Below are 21,573 nucleotides of genomic sequence, written 5' to 3'. Positions count from 1 at the left end.
CATTATTTTTCTTTCTAATATTATTAATGCGAATGTTTCGATGGATAAATAGAAGTTTGTTTTGAAGATATCTCGTGAACGGCTGTAGAGATCTCGATGAAATTTGACATAGTTTTAAACTCCCAGCAGACAGATTCGCGGGCAACAGCGAGCTATAGGATAAAAGGAAGTATTTAGAAAAAAACCTCAAAAAAATCCAAAAATTCAACACTTACTACTTATAAATAAACATTATTTATCGAATACGTTAAATATGTCTCGTATTATATATTATTATATTATTATGAGTTAAAGTATTTTCTAATATAGTTAATTAACTAAGCATCATTACATCTATCGTAATCAAGCTTCATTGATGTTTGATTTCCATAACAATAGACGCAAACGACCTTAACCTAAATTTATTGATGCAACGTAATATTAAATAAATCTCTTTGACTTATACTTGCACTTTAATATATGTAATACATAGATTCAACACTATTAAAACAAAACATATTAAAATCTGCATCAAAACAAATGAACAAAATCGAAATCAACACATTTTTATTATGTTTTAACACCGAATCAAGAAAATAATCATACTTAACTATGAAGGATAATATACTAATAACGGGGTCGATCACCTTTTTTTTATTCTTTTTTTTTAACCGGGGGAATGCGTTACGCATACCGGGTGCCTTGGGGAAAGCCACTCCGGTTATGTGGGACTCTCTCCACATCCCTAAAGGAACAAGGAGCCTACCCACTAAACCCCTTCTGGTTCCCTCGACTCACTGTTTACCGGGGTGTGGGCACATGTGAATACTCTTCGCACACAACGGGGTCGATCACCTACCCTCTGGTCCAATAAGGTGCAGGCTATATTGGCACTCAATATCACGACTGACCTGAGACGTACCGAAGACAGGACGTCATGGAGGCAGCTAGTCGACGCAGCCGGAAAAGCATATCAAGACAAGCACGACCTTCAATAATTAAGAAGAATGAAAGATAAAGAATTTTTTAAAAACGGTTCACTAATTTTTAAGTTATAAAAATCAAATAATATTCGTAATATTAAGATACTTATATTAAAACCATTAATTTCGCATTAGAGCAAAGACCTAATACCATATAGGTCCAAATATTTACTAACTAGGTTGACTGACCTCCGACAACCAAAGACTCCACTTTCCTTGATTTCAAAAAAAAGTAAGTATTCATATTTATTCAATAACGAATTGCAACTATTGACTGTGTAACTATTGACTCAAGGATGTCAAAGTTGTCATGTCGGCCTGCGCCTGCGCCTGCGCCGCGCTATTTCTCACAATCTATATTTATCGGCGACCACAACAAGATAAGATATTGTCAACATTAGCTCACGTAACAACTAGCAATTTGTGGCAATATCTAAATTTAAAATTACCTTTTTCTTATTAACAAAAGGAAGGGAAAGTGGATGTAGCAGGGGAGGATACTTATTAATTTATTCCATCCTCTACTGAACGATGGCAACGTATCTGCAATATTTATCACACAGATTAAATGACTAATTCTCATATTTCTACTATAAAAGGTTTAATAATTACTATAACAATCAGATTTTTGTTAAGTGTCGATTATTCTTACTAAATCTGTACTAAGTGTCTCTCTTAGATCGTCTTAAGTTGAGTGATAACCCGTGAACATCCACAATACCAGGAACTTCGTTGCCCTTAACGAAGACAATGTATTTTCTATGACAGATGTTTAACGCTTATTTTACGTGACTCATAATCCAAAATACATTTGCACAACGTTTAAAAATGATATGGTTATATTTTTCCTCTTTACGAAGTAACGAAGTAAAAAAACTTAGTAACCAATGCGCTATTCCAGACTGTACTAGACTCGACACACAGAACTCTGATACCAAACATCCATCCAAGAAAACTTTCCCATTTATAATATTAGTATAAGAACCACACATTTGAATTCATAACATTGATATAGGACTCGATTATAAGAGTACAAAATTAAATAAACGAAGCGAAAACAAAACCATTTTGATAAGTTACTTTAAAATGCAGTTAATTTTCTTAATGTTCAATAATTACATAATTACTAGTTATTTCTTAATAGTTCAAAATACAAACTAAGTAACCAATGAGGTTTATTTAGCGTTAAACATATGTTTATTTGTATTCAAAATTGTATTGTTAAATAAATTAAAAAAAAGAAAAAAAAAGTAGCTTCTAATTGACACATTTTTTTAAATTTAGAAGCGCATTGTTTTTTTCTTTTCTTTTTAAACCATGTCACCAGTATTCTTAATTCTAACTAATATTATAAATGTGAATGTTTAGATGGATGGATGTTTGTTAGAAGATATCTTAGAAATGGCTAAACAGATCTCGCTGAAATTTAACATAGATGTAGAACAGTCTTTCCCAAAGTGGGCGATAACGCCCCCTTGTGGGCGCTGCAGGTTACAAGTTGCGGGTTATAGTAAAAGTTTCGTTTAGAATTCTCCGTTAATATACATATTGGGTCACAATAATTAATTAATTTAATTTGAAGTTATAGTGGTTTTTAAATATGTGAAAATATGGGGCGCTAAAAAAATATTTATTCTCAAAGTGGGCTGTAGAATAAGTTTGGGAACCACTGATGTAGAATATAGTTAGAACACATTGACTTTTTTGTATGTTCTCTCCTAATTCAGAGGACGGAGTCGCGGCGACAACTAGTATAGTAATATTTCATCAACTTCTAAGCTTGTACTAAAATTATTGTTCCAATTTAATATTTTTACAGTCTTAGTACATTTTTAAAATAAATATCCTTGTTCATTGAGAGTTCTTGAAAAGTAAGGTGAAAGTTTTTTCATTAAAACTTGAGGAAACCTTTTAATACTCTGTTTTGCCATATCGAGTGGGTGGCGGCAGATTAATATATAATAAAAAATTATCTTAAATCTTTTGTCCCAGTCTAGTAATTTCGAACTACTGTACATATAGATTTATCGAAATTCCTTTATTGAAATTGATTCTTTGTGCCTCATTAAGTTGTAACTTAACATGGGTTTCTGAAACCACCCGTTTAAAACATATTGTTATCTATCTCTGTTGTGTCAAAGATGACCGGGACGTCGATATTATACAGAGATTTTAGTCTCAGAAACACACTGTAAGTACTCATCATCTTCAGCTCACTATAAGTCCCCGCCGAGGGGCTTGGAGCCTACCCTAAGTTAGGGGTGATTAGGCCATAGTCAACCACGCTGGCCAAGTGCGGGTTGACTTCACATATATCTTTGAATTTCTTGTCAGATATGTGCAGGTTGCATCACGATGTTTTTGTTCGCCATAAGAACGGATAAATGTACATATGTAAATCGAAAAACACATTGGTACATGGCGGGATTCGAACACAGGACCTGTAGATTGCAAGTCAAGTGCTTGTGCCACCGACGCACATCTACTGTAAGTACTCAGACTTTGATATTTAGAAATTTAATAACTTTACTATTAAAAATTCTCAGTTTGGTCACATAGCAAATAATAAATTTATTATGGCTTAACGTTTTTACATAATAAAGTAATTTCAATGAGTTTTGCGTTTAATTTCATTACACAGGTTTAGTAATCTTTTTGTAAAAAAAAAATTGTGTTTAAGGTATTAGCTTTTGCATGTTAAAAGTTAAGGACCGGTCATCGTGGCGATCTTTGGGGGAGGCCCAGCAGTGGGCGACTTATGGCTGAGAAAGAAGAAGTTAAAAATAAAAAGTAAAACAGTTGAAGTGAGAAATCCTTGTTTATGGTTCCATTCTCCTCGTATCTTATTACTTTGTCTATATTTCTCGGTAACGTTCACAATTATCTATTTAAAGTGAAGTTAAGTTTTGTGTCAAAACACACAAATGTAAATGATAAAAATACTTTTTGTATGAACTTTTCTTTTGAAAGAAAGAAAGAAGAAAGAAAAGTTTTTATTATAGGTAATACAGATTAAATCAAGAAACAATAACTAACATAATAAAATTGCACATAAGTAAGAAATTAAATTAAACTTAAGTTACCATTTATGGTTAATTTGGATAATCTAGTGATGCCCACACTAGGCAATGCCTGTATCTATCAGATAGGTATATAATATTCAGTCCACAAAATTACGAAACCCACACTCACGATATTTTAGCATTTAACAATTATCAGTTACTCCGGTATACATATAATAAAAAACAAAATTTAAGTTAATGAAAAGAAAAACAACTTAAGTTAAAATTTTTCTTACTTCGAATTTAGGTGATTTTATTTTACATATTTAATTTCGTCCATTATCAAATAAGTTTTATTTTTGTGTTGGTTGTTGTAGATTTTAATATCAATTAATAAAATACTAGTTTTTATTTTCATACATTATTGTTAAAACAACATATTTTTAAAGGAAAAAAAAGCATCAGGAAATGTATTTATTGCTTCGAACAATTCTTTCGTTAAATTATTTAAACAAAAACAAAACGTCCTGTTTGTTTAATTTAATCTTACTAATATTATTAATGCGAATGTTTAGATGGATGTTTGTTTGATGATATCTCCAGAACGGCTTAACGGATATCGATAAAATTTGGCATACATATAGAACATACACTGGAAGAATACATAGGCTACTAATTATGTTTTTTTATTAATTATTCGCGAACAGAGTCGCGGGCGAGAGCTTGTGCGATTTATAATTATTGAAAGTTCTCACAATACAAAAGCACGGCGATACAAAGGTTACACGCTTTAATTCGTAAATATTTACTTGTTTACATTTATTTACGTATAAATAACATAAAATAATCTGCTTAACATTGGTTTCTGAGACGAAAATTTCTGTAAAAATATCGTCACCCTTATCTTTGATAAACAGAAATAACAATATATTTTAAAAAGAGGTTTTAGTCCTAGCAACTCACGGTCAGACACAAGCAACCTACAATGCAGTTGTTTTAGAATTACAAATTTACGACCTTATTTTCGAAGAATTTAACATTCTATTGTTAATTTTTTGTTTAACAATAATGCAATTAAGTGTGATCGAAAGATAACTATTAATCCATTTTTAAACTTTAGTAATTACTACCTTAGTGGAAGTACGTAATTCCTCTAAAACTACTTCTTACTTTTAAAATAAAGCATTCACAGTTCAAGTAAACTAATGTATAAGAATATAATAACCAAAATAACAAAGGACTGTAAATTATGTTATTTATTGGGGGTAGTTAAATAAAAAGCCGCAACTTACGCGAGACAATTTTCAGGTAATCATTTCAGCTAAGGCCACGCGTGACAAGTACCGCTCCATTTCAACTGAAAGTAATGAAAAGGTAAGTTAAACATTTATTTAAAGTTGGAGTTTTATTATAGATATTGAAAAAAAAAATGAATACGTTAAGTTAAAAAGCATCGCCATCAAACGGAGTAGAAGTCGTGTTTTCAATATGAATTTTTATTTTAATAATTTAATTCAATTAATTGAGCATCGGTGGCTCAGGGGTCAAGCACTCGACTTGCAATCTACAGGTCCTGGGTTCGAATCCCGCCATGTACCAATGTGTTTTTCGATTTCCGATTTACATATGTACATTTATCCGATGTTCTTACGTTGAAGGAAAACATCGTGATGCAACCTGCACATATCTGAAAAGAAATTCATAGATATGTGTGAAGTCAACCAACCCGCACTTGGCCAGCGTGGTTGACTATGGCCTAATCACCCTTAAATTAGGGTAGGCTCCGAATCCCTCGGTGGGGACGTATAGTGAGCTGATGATGATGAATTTAATTCTCTCTTAAATAAATAACAGTATTATTTAATAGTATAATGGTAGAGTCATGGAACACATAAGTATTAAACATAAGCTTTATTGGTCATATGACTTTGTACGCTTTTTACTATTATAACTTGTCATAATGCAATAATTGGTCATCTGTTTCACCGGACGGGTTATAGAAGTAGCGTTGTCGTATTTCAACAACTTTTTTTAAATTGGAAACTTAAAAAAAGATTATAATTGTAAATAAAATAAAGCTGGATACACATCTTCTGTTTTAATTATAAAATTCTCAGTTTTGCATACGTACGATTTAAAACTGTGCAGTTTAAAATGGAGTATGTAAACGGCTTGAATAATTAATAAAATCACGTAACAAATACTGGGATTTATGATTTATGCTAGACTAGCTGTCAGTCTAGCTGTTATTATGTATTCTTCCGGTCTATATCCTACATCTATTCCAAATTTTAGTAATCCATATAGCCGTTTTAGAGATACATTCTAACAAACATCCTTCCAACCAAACATTCGCATTTATAATATTAGTAAGGTAGTGGCATATTAAAACTTTATAGGTTAGAACTTTCATACTTCCGTCGAAAAGTGACCCGTTAAAAGCTTTCCAACTATGTTGTGATAACTTACATTGAGAAACATAAATAAGGTTAACCTACAAACCCTTCATTTATTTAAACTGTCACAAATCTTATGATCTGACATATAACCATTGGTTGTAAATAGTAAAATCTAAACTAAGTTTCTTAATGACCATTAAGCGTTACTAAGTAAAGAACTCAGATCATTAATGTTAAATTAATCTTAGTGTAAAATAATCGTCACTTAAATATGTTTATACAACTTTAGGACTCTGAGTCTGGCTAGTATTGAGTTGATTCAGATTACGATTTAAAAAAAAACAAATCAAAAAGTTCTATTGAAATTCATTGACGTTACCGTCTGACCTTTACGTCACGATGACGTAGGCAGGACTCGCTGCAATAAACTACGTCTTTAAATATTATACAAATTTAAACAACATTTTAAATTCACAAAACAATTCTTAGATAGAAATGTTTGCAATACTAATGGAGCGGTAATTGCTTTTTTAATCGATCTTACAAAACATAATTAGTCAATTTAAATAATAAAAATTAGTACTGTCTTTAAATTTATACTTTTCAATCCTTATTAATCAAATAATTTTATAAAACGAAACACGTAATAAAACCTATAAATACAATAAACAAATAAAACTGTATAAAAACGTATAAACCAACCCTGCGCACATTTAATCAATAATTCATTATTGTGCATTCGTATTAGATACAAAATGCAAAATGTTTACACGTGTCTATTCCAACTGAAAGCACTTAGCCTTGACAATTTATCAATTACGTTATAATGTACGCTTGCACATACGCTCCTTATTTGTCTTCGCGATAATATATAACTTTATAAAGTTTATAACGTGGCTATTGTTTACGTTTCATACCATCAATGTTATATTAAAACGAATTTAGTAATGTTAAAATAACCTCAAATGTATTGTACGAACTACATATCGTTCTGAAAAATCGTGTCAAAGCGTTTATTAAACGCGCCACGATATAGAAAAGTTGTTTTTGAACAAAGAGAAGTGGACACGAGTCGAAAATAATATCGTGGAGAGGCCCAAGAACTCCGGGCGGATGTTATATAGCTACGTAGATAAAACCTTCCGCCGACACCAGCGCTCCTCGTGGCGGACACAGGAAACTCACTTCATGCTGCATACACCCCGACACACAAGTTGTGACGTTAAAAAATATTATCAAATAACCTAATTAGTTATAAAATTTTTATCATAATTTCTATTAAGTTGCTAATATCTATTATGTTATGTTTCTAATGCGTTTCATATCCAATATTTTTCACACATTTGGTTTGTTTTAAAAAATTTAATTTAAATAATTAAAAGTCATTATATTTAAATTTTGCTGGAGTGTGACATTTTTCCTAAACATAACTTATTATTAAATCTCAAATCTGTCAATTTCTAAGTCAATAAAGGTAGAATAAAACAACAGGTTATTTATCTATGTATTTATTAATGAAACTATTTTTATTAAGAAACTAAAAACATATTTAAAATCCTTTGGAATGAGCCCAATTGCGGATAACATTAACGTAATCTCCTTTGACTTCTATAAATTTCCCCAATTCGTGAACTCTTGTTTCTACATACTTCCCTGCTGTTTCTTTTAAGTGAGCTTTAAGAGTATCGTTTAAAAGCCAAATATCGCCCTCTATCTTTTTTATTTTCGTTATCTTACGCATACCTCTATAGGTTATATTGAGGTAAATTGGGAGCTCATGATTTTTAGTTCTTGATACAAAATAAGGCAGGTGTACAGCTTCTTCCCGGGGCGGTATCCAACCTGAAGGATAATTTTCCTTTGGAGTTACAACTGGTATGGTATCAAAGGGTAATAACCTCTCAACGTACGCCCATTCTGGTGGATTTTTTATGATGTCATATTCATATTGCTCCTTTATTCTTTCTATAAATGGAGAATTAGCATAATTCGAATAGTTCCTGGATGTAACCTGAAAATAAACAAAATCTTATTTATTTTTTGTTTTAACATTCTCTTTTTGATTTATAACTGTATGACTTTATTTAAATACAAGTAATTAATTAAAATATCAACAAGAATAAAAAAATGTAAAAAAATTATATGATAAATAATATGAAATATTAAATTTCATGGGCGCAAGCTGTTTGCAGGGGTGTAAGCCCATAGCAATGTCACATGTCGCAGACGAAGCGACATTATAACATGGCGCGAGTGAAAATAATTGAATAATTACCGATATTGGTCCCCGGAACAGTTTTGTACACAAATCAGGAGAGTTGTTCGGGTTTTGTGCAATTTTTCCAATTAAAAGTCGTGCAAACGCACACTGTGAACGCCACACGGTCGCCATTTTGAATAGCGAATAGAGCGATTGCTTGCTACAAGAGCAATAAGAACTATATTATTCGTTTCGAAGGAAACATTATGGCGGACGCCTGCAGACATTTGGGCTTTTCAAAAATCGTTTTCTAAGTTTTATCGCGTGTTTTTATTGAACTTTTTCGCATATTATGGTGTGTTGTGTGTCATATTAACTATTTATTGTAGTTTTTGGCGGTTCCTTTGGATAAATGGTGAGTATTTTGTGAGGACATTACTGAGGTGCGCCACGGGTAGGGAAATGATTTGGTGCTTTCTGTGGCCGACGCACACGCACTCAGCTGGTAGGTGGCGTTAGGTGTCACTTTGAGAACTCAACCACCAAAACATACGATTTTCATGATTTTTCCGGGCCGATTATCTGAGTAATGAGCGCTATAACATTGAGTTTTGGATTGTTTTTGGAATTATTATGACTTATTGTTACTATTTATGCAATAAAGTACAGAGTTAGTTGGTTAAATAGTGTCAAATTAGTGCGCGAACTTGTTGCATAAAAATACATCAACAATGTTGTTAAATTGTGTTTGTACGTCGATTTCTCAGCGATTTCTATTAAAATATTTAATTTAATGATTGTTTAAGTAATATACAACATCTCTTTATTAGAATAAAGGGTTTTTAAATTATTTTTTTAAGCAATTTCACTATAATACTAATTTAGAATGTTAGAAGTTGTAATAAAACTATTTATATTAATGATTAATATTTTAAGGGTGATTTATTTGTTTTTTCTCTCAATTTCAGGACCAAATGGCATGCTGTGGATGTATTCTTCTGTTAAATATCATTCTTACATAAACAATCAAGAGTTTTAGGAAGAAATATTTTCAACACTAAGAATAAATCTATTTACACAGTTCATACTGCTTATTGTAAAGTACAATTCAGAGCATTGTATATTAATTTGAGTGAGGACTTGCACCTGAAGTCTTCGTAGCTGTTATTTCAATCATCTTGATTGACTTACCAGACAGACATTCAGCTTGTGCCTGATGTCGGAGAAAAGGAGACATCTGTCACCAAACATTCCATCATGAAAACTAAACAAATCAAAGACGAGTCGGACAAGAGTGTTGATGAAGATACTGTAGAACCAAAGACTCGTGCCCGGAAGAAAGCCTCGGATGTTGCAGATGAAGACAAAAATAAACCCAATCAAGATGACAAACCTCCCAAAGAACCCAAAAAAACTGTAGGGAAACCTAAGGCTGTTGTTAAAAAAAGACCACTTGGAATAAGGAAAACTTTAAGGAATAAGAAAATTGTAGCTGCCAAGGAAAAGCTGCGGAATGTTGTAAAGGTACCCGGCAAGAGAGGCAGGAAGCCTGCCATTAAACCAATCCCAGAAACTTGTCAAGAAACCGTCCCGTTGATACCTGCTTGTGAAATTAAAAAGGAACCAATTGAAGACACTACACCAAACTCTAGGTCATCAAGTCCTAAAACTGGCAGGAGACAAAGGCTCAGCTCTGACATGTTCATGATGAAATCTGTGCTCGGTGATTCCCCAAACTCACTTGTGCTTGGTCCTCGGACCAGCCCTTACTCTATGCGATCTGAGAGAAGCAATAGTCCATCTATGTTTGAAGGAAAACACTTGAGAAGTAGGAAGCCAAGAGGTGCAAAGAGCAAGCTCCTCAGTGAAGTTGTGATGAAGGAACAGAAAAAGAGACGGAGATTGCTTTCTGACTCAAAGACCACCGAAGGTGCGGATGGTAGTGATGATAGCAAAAAATTAAAAAGAGGACGCTCCTGCTCAAGAGATGGCAGCGAGTTCTCAAAATGTTCAGATGTCACAGAATCCGATGTTAGCTTGAGTGAAACACTCATAGACACGGAGCACAAGGAGCTCAACAAAAACATAGATAAACCTAAGACTGACCTAGATGTAGATATTGAAAATAATGTACAGATCTCGACTATTGCAAAAGTGCCTTCTCTTAACACTGACTCTAAATTGTCTGATACGACAGGGGATGTAGAGCCCAGTTGTAATGTACAGGAAAAGGAAAAAAAGAAATTGAGCTTAAAACGGACAACATCATTAGATTCTGACAACAATAATAGTAATAGGCTTAAGTTAGAAAATTTAAATACATCAGAGCTAGAAGCAAAGTTATTGCCCAAGACTGAACAAAATACGCTTTTAGAAGAACGTAGTAGTATACTGACTAGCATGTCAAGGACATTCAATTCCAAGGAGGTTTCTAAAAACATAAGAAAGGCAAGACGTGGGAAGAAAGTAGCAGGAGTAGGAAGATCCAGTTCTGGTCCGGCTTCCAAAAATGGTATAAACAGCACAATAACAAATGATCCAGCTGATGATAAACATGAAACCTTGGATACTTTGTCTAAAGAAATCAATGATCTCATTAATGATCTAGACCAAAACATAGACCAGGATCAGGAAATAGCGAACAAGACAGATCAAATGCCATCCAAGCCTGTTGCAAAATTTTATGGTTTATCAAAGCCATTAGGAGATAGCAATAGTATTGTTCACCCGGAAACACCAAACAAGGATAAAGACTTAATATCACCGTTAACAAATGAAATGACTCCATCAAAAAGTGATGATAGTGATAATATACGTCTTCGATATGAAGACTCGGTTGAAAAATCAGCTGATGCCCGGAGACTTGAAATACCATACAACTGCCCCACTGTCGCCAGCATTGACAAACTCATGGACAGGCTTAAGGAGTTTGAGGAACGTGATAAGAAGAGGCAAAGACAAGAGTCTGAATCAAAAGCAACGGATAACAAGAGTGTAATGGTGACAAACGATGTTGTGTTAATACCCAAATCCGGAGCAGACATCAAACCATTGAAAGACATACAGACTGTACGGTCACCAGAAAAAGTTATTGAAAAGGAGAATGTTTTAAGTTGCTTTGAAAACAATTCAGCTATTTCTATTGTTAAAAGGGATCAAGTGAGGAAGTCCATTGATGTAGATCTGCCTAATTCAGTTACATTGATTAAAAGAAATAGTTTCAGCGCTCGCAAGGAATCCACCAGCTCAAATCATTCAAAAGATTCAGATGCAATTAGCGTTTTTGAAAAATCATTTGGCAAGGATGTAACTCTAACTGAACTTAGAAAATCAGTAGACAAAGGATCATCTTCTGCTCAAATAGATCTGCATCATTTTTCACTACACCCCACGAATACAAATCAAGCACTAGTTGGCTTAGTTCTAGATTCGAGTCAAATATCCATCACTCCTCGTGTGGTAGAACCAAAAGTAACTGGCGATCAGAAGCGGAAGTCGAGCGATTCATTATCAAGAAAATCTTCTGAATCTGGGATTGAGAATGAAGAAAAGATAACAATAGAAAAGATGAAATCACCGACACATCAGATGAAGTCCCAAGCTATCACTATCATCCCAGCGCCGGTAGCCGTTAAATCTCCGGAAACTGCGCAGGCGATAGAAGCCGAAGCTCTTGCTCCACCATTGGATAATGTAAAACCGGTGCCTGCAAGCTTATCCCTCGCGTCCGAAGTTGTTAACACAGCTGTATTGGCAGACCCTGAAAATAAACTAGCTAACCTCGACGCTGACATAAATAATCACAATGAGACTGAGAAAACTGAAGCAGCAACAGTTCCTGAAAACGAAACAGTCGTTCCTGACATTCCTGCAAAGGCTGAACCTCCCGTCGAAGTTAAGGAAGAAGTGAAACCAAATGTAGAACCAGTTAAACCTAAAGAGACTCCAATCAAGGCTAAGGAAAGCACAGCTAAAGTTGTCGAGGTCAAACGGAGTAGTAACTCAAGGAAATCAATTGAAAATGTAATTGAAGCGGTCAAGCCTAAAAGTCCGAAAGTCAAATCGGCGCGTAATTCTATAGAGAGCCAGGCCGGTCCCAGCAACATGATTCTGGAAACTCCCGAGAGTCAGGAGCGCAAAGAGAGCGTGCTACGTACGTGCTACGGCCTGATCACACACAAAGCCGCTAACGAGGCAAAGATAGAGAAAGCTAAAGAGAAAGAACGCATCTACGGCTCGAACTATTGCAGTTTGATGGGTAGTAAGAATAAATCCAAGTCTGGCGATTACACAGGCACGCTCAAGACTGTGATCAAACTGCCGCGCAACACGGGAGAGAGGGAGAGAAAGAGACAGAAGACGTCCCTGAAGATGACCTTCCAGAAGACCAAGCCGCGGTCAGGCAAGGTTGCAGTGGAGGTCGGCGAGGCATCCGGGGAGGACCACTACACCGTGGAGAGAAGAGAGGTGAGACCCAATTTTTTACTGCATATTATTTCAACATATATTATTAAATGAAGTAGGACTATTGATTTATTAAGTGTTGTTACCTTATTTTTTACTATTGTTAGGTTCCTTCCTAATGATTTTTAATGAAAATTAGGTATTTCTTGACATATAAAAGCTCTAAGCAAGCTTTTATGTTCGGTTTAATTTACTTTGAACTAATAATGAAACATCATAAACTCTTTAATACATTTTATTGTCGTTTTATAGTGTTTATACTATACAAATATAGTATATGCAAAAAAAAAGTTTTAAAAGTATTTTCAAATATATTTTTTTCTGCAGGGTGGAGCTGGTGCAACGTCAGATGGTGGGCACAGAAAGTCACATTACAGTAATCGACTTAACCATGGTGTGTGGACATCTACACTCACCCCCACATTGTAACACGGACCTAAACACGGGGGCGAAAACTTACCCCCACTATATTTATTTAATGGGGTATATTTTCATCTCAAGGTCAAAAACTCGAAGATATTTTGTTCAAGATTATATATCCTAGTTCCCTGTTACAATGTTCAACAAATAAAGTCAAGTTTGATTGGTTATTTTTGTGTTGCCATGTCAAAAAAGAAATTACATAAAATACAAAAACGATACCAAAATAGTCACTGAAATTCTTATATAGTAATCAAATATTCTAACTGAATCCAACTTGACTGTGCTTTTATTAATAATACACTAATTATATTAAACTTAATTTGAAAAAAAACATAATTTTAGGCATGTCTACAATGTGGTTAATGGTGGCTGGTAAATTGCTTTTTAACTATATAATTTTATATTTTAAAAAGTACATACATACTATTAACAAGTTCTAAATTACATTTGTTTTAATGTTAAATAGCATTTATTATGAATTATAATAATTTCAGTCTTTCAATCATAAAGTAATCACTTCATAAAGTAATATTTTTCACAGATACAGAAACTGTACCAGAACCGGAGCCTGCCAAGGACACACCCAATCTGGTGATACCAGAAAAGGCATCATCATTCAGCATCCATCCAGACCGTCTTTGTTTGGATCAATGCTTCTACTGCGGAGGAAAGTTTGGCCTGTTTGACACACCATGTCATATTGCGCAGATGAAGAGCACTGAACGACAGAGAAAAGTTCTTGATAGTATGTATATGTTATTATAATTCTGATTGACATCAGGTTTTGTGAGTTTGAGTGTATTTTGTTTATTTGATTAGCTGACTGGCGGATGCATCCAGGTAAGTTTAATTTCTTTTGTAATCATTTTCTTTCCATTTTTAGGTTATTTCAAGACGAGACAAAATGTCAATGTGTCTTAAAACCATAAAAAAGTTTAGCTATATTACGTTTTAATTCAAATACGAATTATTTTTATCAAGTTACAATATATCCAAGAAAACACTATTATTCCACTTTACCTCACAATTTTAATTTAAAAATTAAATAACACTGATTGATTGATTTACAGAATTTAATGTTCATCTATTTAAATTAGGCGTTAGGTTAAAAAATATAGGCTACTAGTTGTTGCCAGTTACTCAATATAATAAAAAAAAACAACTTAGTAGCCTTAGTAGCCCTGTTCTTCTAGACTATGTTCTATATGTATGTCAAATTTCATAGAGATCTGTTAAGCTGTTCTGGAGATATCTTGGAACAAACATCCATCCATTCGCATTTATAATATTAGTAAGATACATGTTGAACTTTATGGTTTCAAAAACATTCGATATCACAGAAATCAAACACTCATTTGTCTTAAATGTTGTCTTTTATTTATGTGGATGATAATATTAATTGTTTTCTTTTTAATTTTACAGACGAGGAGAAGCTTACCATAGACAGTTGTCTATGCGACGCGTGCTATAGACACGTTGACAGACGTGCCAACTGCCCTTCGTACCGCAAGAGGCCGTTAGTGAAGCCCCTCACGCCACAGTTGCCCACACAGCCTGAAAATGTGTAAGTCTTAGCTAATCAAAGTATACACCCTCTACATATTTAAAGTCAAAGAGTATAAATTCATTATGATACTATTCCAGCAATGAAAATCCTCTCAGTCCAACGGAGGACGACAGTTCAGAGGAGACGAAGTTGCTACGCGAGGTTCGAACCGCGACCTGCCATACAGCGGGCTGTGGCGCCGGCGCCGAGCACTCGGTGCGCAGGAAGTGGCTCATCAAGATGCGCTCCAGTGTCAATAAACTGGTATGCAAATGATGCCAACTTTAACTTATAAGTTACATTATTATGTAGTTTATACTTTGCCAACTCTAACTTATGATGTATTTTATACTTTGCCAACTCTAACTAATGAGGTAGTTTATACTTTGACAACTCTAACTAATGAGGTAGTTTATACTTTGACAACTCTAACTAATGAGGTAATTTATACTTTGACAACTCTAACTAATGAGGTAGTTTATACTTTGCCAACTCTAACTAATGAGGTAGTTTATACTTTGCCAACTCTAACTAATGATGTAGTTTTTACTTGCCAATATTTTTAAATGCTTATATTAGCAAAATGTACCTTATTTCTATTGTGTTACAGTTGAAACTGGAGTGCGACTACCCGGGTCTGCACACGATCCCGCTGTGCGCGGAGCACTATCGCACGCTGGCTCCGCTGATGGCGTGCGTGCTGTGTCGACGTCGCATCACCAAACATCACAATGTTCACTTCATACATCATGTAAGTTCATCACCTTTGCTAGATACAAGATTGGAGGCAATCCTAACTAGGGTTGACCTTTTTTGATATGGGGGAAAGACAGGGTTATGTAAGATGCCATTCCGGGACAACTAGAGCTGACTTGTCATCAGATTAATGCTTTCGTCATGAATAATGTAGTACAATTTTCTATATTCATTATAGTATAACTAACTAGATTTTAAAGTCTACATATATCCTAGCACCTAATTTTTGTGACTGTTGACTCTGTGTCCTTGCCCAAATTTTGGTCCGTTCCCACCATATTTTTGGCACTGACATCTCTGTTAGACCGTAGTGTCATTCCATTTCACCATTCTAAAACTTACCTTTTAGAAAGAATATTTATTTTATTTAATAGTAACAATTTCAAAAAAAAAAAGTTCATACTAAATTTTAACTTTTTTCTAAGCATCAACGTAATTCCTCAGGGCTATTTGGAATTGAACCCGTACCTGAAAGAGGCGGGTGTACCGGTGCAGTTCACTGAGCGGCCGGTGCTGTGCAAGATGTGCCGCAACTACTGCGCCCTGCTCACCCGCCCCGGACACAACGACAAGTACGCTCAGGCGTGCAGGCGCAGGTATACGAATAATCACTTGTTGTAGTTACTGTTAGGAAGAAAATCCGACACTGTGCCGGTGTACCGGCGCAACACTAGCCTTACTAAAATGTCATCGTTTATGTCCCTTCACTACTCATTCTGACACTTGACTTTGTAATGAAAGTGCGCCATTCGCGTCAAAGGATTCTAACTAATAATGTCCAAGATAACATACAAGAAAATCCGGTTATAACAACATTGAAAAAAAAATTAATTTTAGGATCTATTTTCATCTCTGAATGCGTTATTGTTTCCTCAATGGTATCTTACTTCTTATTAATAGTATAAATGCAAATGTTTAGATGGATGGCATGAAGTTTGAAGGTATCTTCAGTATGACTAAATTTTGGCATACATTCTGGGTTCGAGCCCCGTCGGTAGGGACGTATAGTAAGCTGATGATGATGATAGTCTGGGAGTACACATTGGCTACTAATTTATTTATTTTTTTCAATTCCGCGCGGACGGAGTCTCCGGCTAGTTGATAATAATTGCAATTTAAATAATCCTTCCCACTCAATATAAACTGTTTATTTCAGATTACTACAAATATACAATATAGAACTACCCCCGGAATTGGAACACGAAGTAGAGAATACTTTGATATTAGAAGATAGTGGTTTGGGCAAACAGAAGAAGAAAGCACGAACCAAGTCCAAACAGAGAAAGTCATCGGAACCTGACAAGTTGGACAGCGAGTCTTCTGAAAGAGCGACTGAAAGCTCACCGGAGAAAGAGAAGGAAAAAGAAGTAGAAGAACCCAAGAGTACACCTCCCATAGAAGAAGATATAGAAAGTCTCATATCATCAAATAAAATTCCCGTCCCGGGTGCAACTAAACAACCAGATGAACCTCCGAGTGATGGATCAGAAAGCGAAGCTGTCTTCGACTGTGATGCTCCCATTATACCTTTGGACAAACGGACAGAACTGCAGTATCTACTACAAAAACAAAATAATCCAAAACAATTCATACAGAAACCTCCGAATTTAACACAAAAGCAAAAGAATATACTCAAAGTTCACAACCCTGGAGTGCAGAAACCCGGATACCAGAACAAAATTAATGATAAAAACTCCAAAAGATTACACAAAATTGGACAAATATTCGCACATAAGGACAAACCGACCGGAGATGTTGAAATGCTTGAAGCTGAAAGGGCTAAAGAAATTACAATACTTAAAAATATATCCCTCAATGATGAATGCACGATAGAAACTATACCAAACAAAAAACCCGCCGACATTAATACACTTAAAAATAAATGGCAGATGTCGGAAAGCTTTACACAAGTTAAAAAGAATTTAAGCGAACTCTCTAAGAAATTGTCAGTTGACAAAGAACCAAAGAAGTCATCGGACATGAAATACTCCAACCCGGTGAAAAGATTGGAAACGAATCCCTCTATATCTGTCAGAGAATTATTCCCAGGAGAGGAAGAAATGAATTTACAATGCAATATAGAGTTTAATAATGTGAAAGGTGTAACACCAGAAGGTTGGGAGAAATGTAACACAATGATTCAATATGATGTTGAGACTAAAAAGCTTTGGAACGAGCTCCAAAGACCTTACGGCAACCAATCGAGTTTTCTCCGTCATTTAATTCTATTAGAAAAATATTTCAGGAACGGTGATTTGGTTCTCTCACATAACGCATCACCGAACGCGACAAATTACAGTGATTCAGTGCAAAGTAGACTGCGATCATACGACAATGTAGTCGAACCCCCGAAGAGAACGGAACCTGCTATCAGCCTGTTAGAGTTCCGTAAGAAGCCTTCAGTTAACGGGAAGAGTCTACTCAAATCCAGTCATAGTGCAGATGATAAGGACCCAAAGAAGTTTATGCCTCCCCCAGTGGTGCCAAAGCCGAAATCTAAGAGCGAGAAGTCCAAGTTGAAACCTCTACCCCCTGAACTAATAGCGATCAATACGCCGAACGCTCAAGGCAGGAAGGCGATACAGAACGTACTGCACAATATTCAGCAGCTAGTAAAGGGAGTGTCGGCCGCGGACCCCACGGAAGTTGCCGCAGCGCCCCTGCCTCCCACACCTAAGTTTGAGCCTCCTAAGGAGAAGAAAGAAACGCTCAATAAACCTGACACCCCTAAAAAGACAAAGACCACGAGCAAGCCGTGGCGACCAACACTCATGCCGATCACACAAGTAAGTACATAATCATTTTAGTTTGAATGTTCTTAATTTATTCTTGTATATAAAATTGTTAGTTCGTCGATAGTAATCTATTCTTAAAACATATTTTAAATTTTTCTTGTATAATTTCAGGAAAACCTTGCGAGGATCGCCCGCGAGCCGACGCAGGTTGCAGTGGACGGGCGCACGCTGCCCAGCCTGGTGCAGGTGATGTCCTCCGGCAAGCGCTACCACATCACCCTACAGGACTACAACAAAATGTGCATAATGCGCCGCGAGAAGCTGCAGCAGCTGCAGGACGGGGACTGTAAACCTAAGAAGGAGGACACCACCATCGTCACCGAGGTGCAAACCTCCTCCATGCTAGGCAACGGGGGGACGGTCATGCAAAATATTCCCTCCGAAGAGGAAAAAAAAGAATCCGACCTACAAATCAGTGCGAATGCAGCGAATATACTGAAGAATGTCGGTCTTAAGAATATAACAATAGCACCGATTCCACCTAAAACGGCAACGGTGACATCACAAACTCTTTCCCCGGTGGTAAGCTCACCGTCGCTACTGATGACGTCTACTCCTATAAAGATACCCCAACTGGGACCCGCGGTGTCCATAACTAGTGAGACGGTGCTTACTCCGACATTGCCAATCATGACTACGAATATGGTTCTCCCGAAGATTCCAAAGTCGCTGACGGTGATCCCGCAGACGGTGACGCAGCCCCTCGCGATTCCTGTTGCGACGTTGGCGCCTTCAGTCGCGGTCTCCACCGACCAGAGACCATAACGAAGCGTCCTCTTCGTGGTCGTGTAGCAACCGGCCGCGAATTTCTCGTACACCATGTAACGTTTCACATGCTGACGTACTAAAGTGGAATGTTAAGTGTTTGTGATTCAGTGCGGTGTGAAGTGATGTGAAACATATCAGGTGCTACGGTGTTAGTTGTGGGATTTGACTACATAGAGCCTATTTTCGTATCGCTTAGTGAGAATTGCCCGGCAGTGAAAGGACACAAGGCAAACGCAATATAATAAGTGAGACACCGGTCGAGCCTTATAATGTTAGAATTGTGTAAATATTAGTATAGGAATGTTGTAATGCGCTGTGAGCACCGGTGAAGAGGATTCTTTTAAAATATATATTAATCTGATATTTTTAGGTTTTTATTTCACATTTGCGCAAATGATTCGATGGCCGATGAAATGATTCAAACATTTATAAATATTGCATGTACATTTCATCACAATTTAGATTTTACACTAAATATATATTGGTAGTTTTCTATTCCATAAATAGAATATATTTTTATATAAATTCCTACACACAATACCTATGTATACATAAGTATACACAAATTATAAAAGGTTTTATATTTTTAATCCCGATATAAAGACAATAGCTATGCTTTTCACTGACTTCCATACAGAAATGGACAAAAATCTTTTAAATTTGATAAAAATGTCATTCAAAATTCTCTAGTCAGGTTGGAATATTGCATTTATAATTTATTATACGCGAGCCAATGCATTCGTATCATTTGCGTGAACTTAGACAATTTCATGTATATACGTTCAGATAATGCGAACATATTTAATTTTTTTTTTTGTTATTTTTAAGACCTAACATTGTCTCGTGAGAAATGTTTTACTAGCTTGGAATGTGATAGTTTTTTGCGGAATTTGTAAGAAACCAAACGTTTTTTTTAACAGAACACACAAAAAAAAATGGTGAAAATTAATATTATATAGACAGGATACTAAATTATATCATGAAATATATTTTTCCATGTTTCATAGAAACTAACATAAAATATAAAATTAACAAAAATATGGCCCCTTCAATGTTGCCAACTCAATAATCTTCATTTTGTATCTGTGTTTAATTTAATTTAAAAAATCGTCTGGCAGATAAAAAAAATTCCATTATCTATAATTGTATTAGGCATTGCTTTGTTATGAATTTGCCAGAAAAAAAAACAAAATTGCAGTTTAAATTTTCAATTCGATGTTGTGAAATTATATATTAACTAGTAAGGACATCAGAGATATTATATAAAAGATTTTAGTGCGGAACAAATATCAAAAACCTTATGAATAATGTAACTTTGTTATGTAAATAAACATAAAATAATCATCTATTTTGTATCACATTTTTTTAAAGTTTACAGTGAACAAAATCACCAATATTTTTAACCGTTTAAATAAACAAGATTAACGTTTAAATGAAGTTTAACTTCTTTTTTGCAGTCAGCATCAGATGTAATGCCTGGTTGACATTTTGCCAGTACAGGAAGTGCTGGCCTGACATGATTTAGATCACTGGCGCCAGCTGTCTTACTGTACTGGCATATTGTAAACCAGGTATAAGTCTTCCCAGGTAGTAAATTATAGAATCACTCGCCTCAGATTACCATTCTTTTTTCAAAGACCAAATTTAAAATTTTATTGATTTTTTTTAAACTTATAAACAGTATATAATCTCTTCTCATCATTGTAACAGCACCAGATCCTCCACAGGGGTGACCTGGATTACTCTAGAAGTTTCCACTTTTGAAAAACTGTTCAAAAGAGGTTGTCATTCTCTTTTTATTTTTTTTAACAAGAGACAGGTTATGTTCTGTAGAAGAGTTTTGGCATCAAATCCCATGGTTCACTTTTAAACAAATTATGGTAGGATTTTTAACTTTAATAAAAGTTAATCTGAATAAATTGAAAGCAAGACCATGATAAATAAAAACATCCTCACAATAATTGTGGGCCTGTTGTATGGGTATTACAAAATAAACTAAACTCCTGTATAAAGTGTCATTGATTATATAATTTGGATTACATATTAATTTTACAGAATTTAACTCAAAATTAAGTACATTTCTTACCAAATTAACCCATCCAGATACCTACATAACCTCTTAGATATCTCTTTTTAGTTGCATATCTTTTAAATTTTAGGTTACAACTGATCCTGACTATAAATGCACTTATCGTTGATTTCTGACATCAAAATCTCTGTTCAAAACATTGTCATCCCGATCATAAACATTGACAAAA

At 35.0% G+C, this 21,573-nt stretch overlaps 2 protein-coding genes across 3 annotated transcripts; one reads left to right on the top strand and one right to left on the bottom strand.

The window, feature by feature from the left end:
* Positions 1 to 7,867: 7,867 nt before the first annotated feature.
* mRpL49 (mitochondrial ribosomal protein L49) lies at positions 7,868 to 8,854 on the bottom strand. Its single transcript, XM_013306621.1, has 2 exons — positions 8,639 to 8,854; positions 7,868 to 8,374 (listed from the first exon to the last, which is right to left on the bottom strand). The coding sequence occupies exons 1-2, from the start codon at positions 8,753 to 8,755 to the stop codon at positions 7,913 to 7,915; spliced, it is 579 nt and encodes a 192-aa protein (XP_013162075.1). The 5' UTR covers positions 8,756 to 8,854; the 3' UTR covers positions 7,868 to 7,912.
* A 35-nt stretch (positions 8,855 to 8,889) lies between these two features.
* On the top strand, positions 8,890 to 21,300 carry east (enhanced adult sensory threshold). Of its 2 annotated transcripts, none has more exons than XM_013306620.1 (10): positions 8,890 to 8,978; positions 9,532 to 13,030; positions 13,355 to 13,379; positions 13,992 to 14,195; positions 14,873 to 15,014; positions 15,095 to 15,260; positions 15,607 to 15,747; positions 16,197 to 16,348; positions 16,909 to 18,538; positions 18,659 to 21,300. In XM_013306620.1, exons 2-10 carry the CDS (start codon positions 9,821 to 9,823, stop codon positions 19,310 to 19,312), a joined length of 6,324 nt encoding a protein of 2,107 aa, XP_013162074.1. In that variant the 5' UTR covers positions 8,890 to 8,978; positions 9,532 to 9,820; the 3' UTR covers positions 19,313 to 21,300. The 2 variants fall into 2 exon arrangements, with proteins under 2 accessions (XP_013162074.1, XP_013162073.1); XM_013306619.1 differs by having other exon boundaries at positions 13,355 to 13,421.
* Positions 21,301 to 21,573: the final 273 nt, after the last annotated feature.

This window comes from Papilio xuthus, unplaced genomic scaffold, assembly GCF_000836235.2.
Source record: "Papilio xuthus unplaced genomic scaffold, Pxut_1.1 DF828177.1, whole genome shotgun sequence".
NCBI lineage: Eukaryota > Metazoa > Arthropoda > Insecta > Lepidoptera > Papilionidae > Papilio > Papilio xuthus.
The sequence above is the reverse complement of the archived record's forward strand: the minus strand, read 5'-3'. Positions and strand labels throughout refer to the sequence as shown.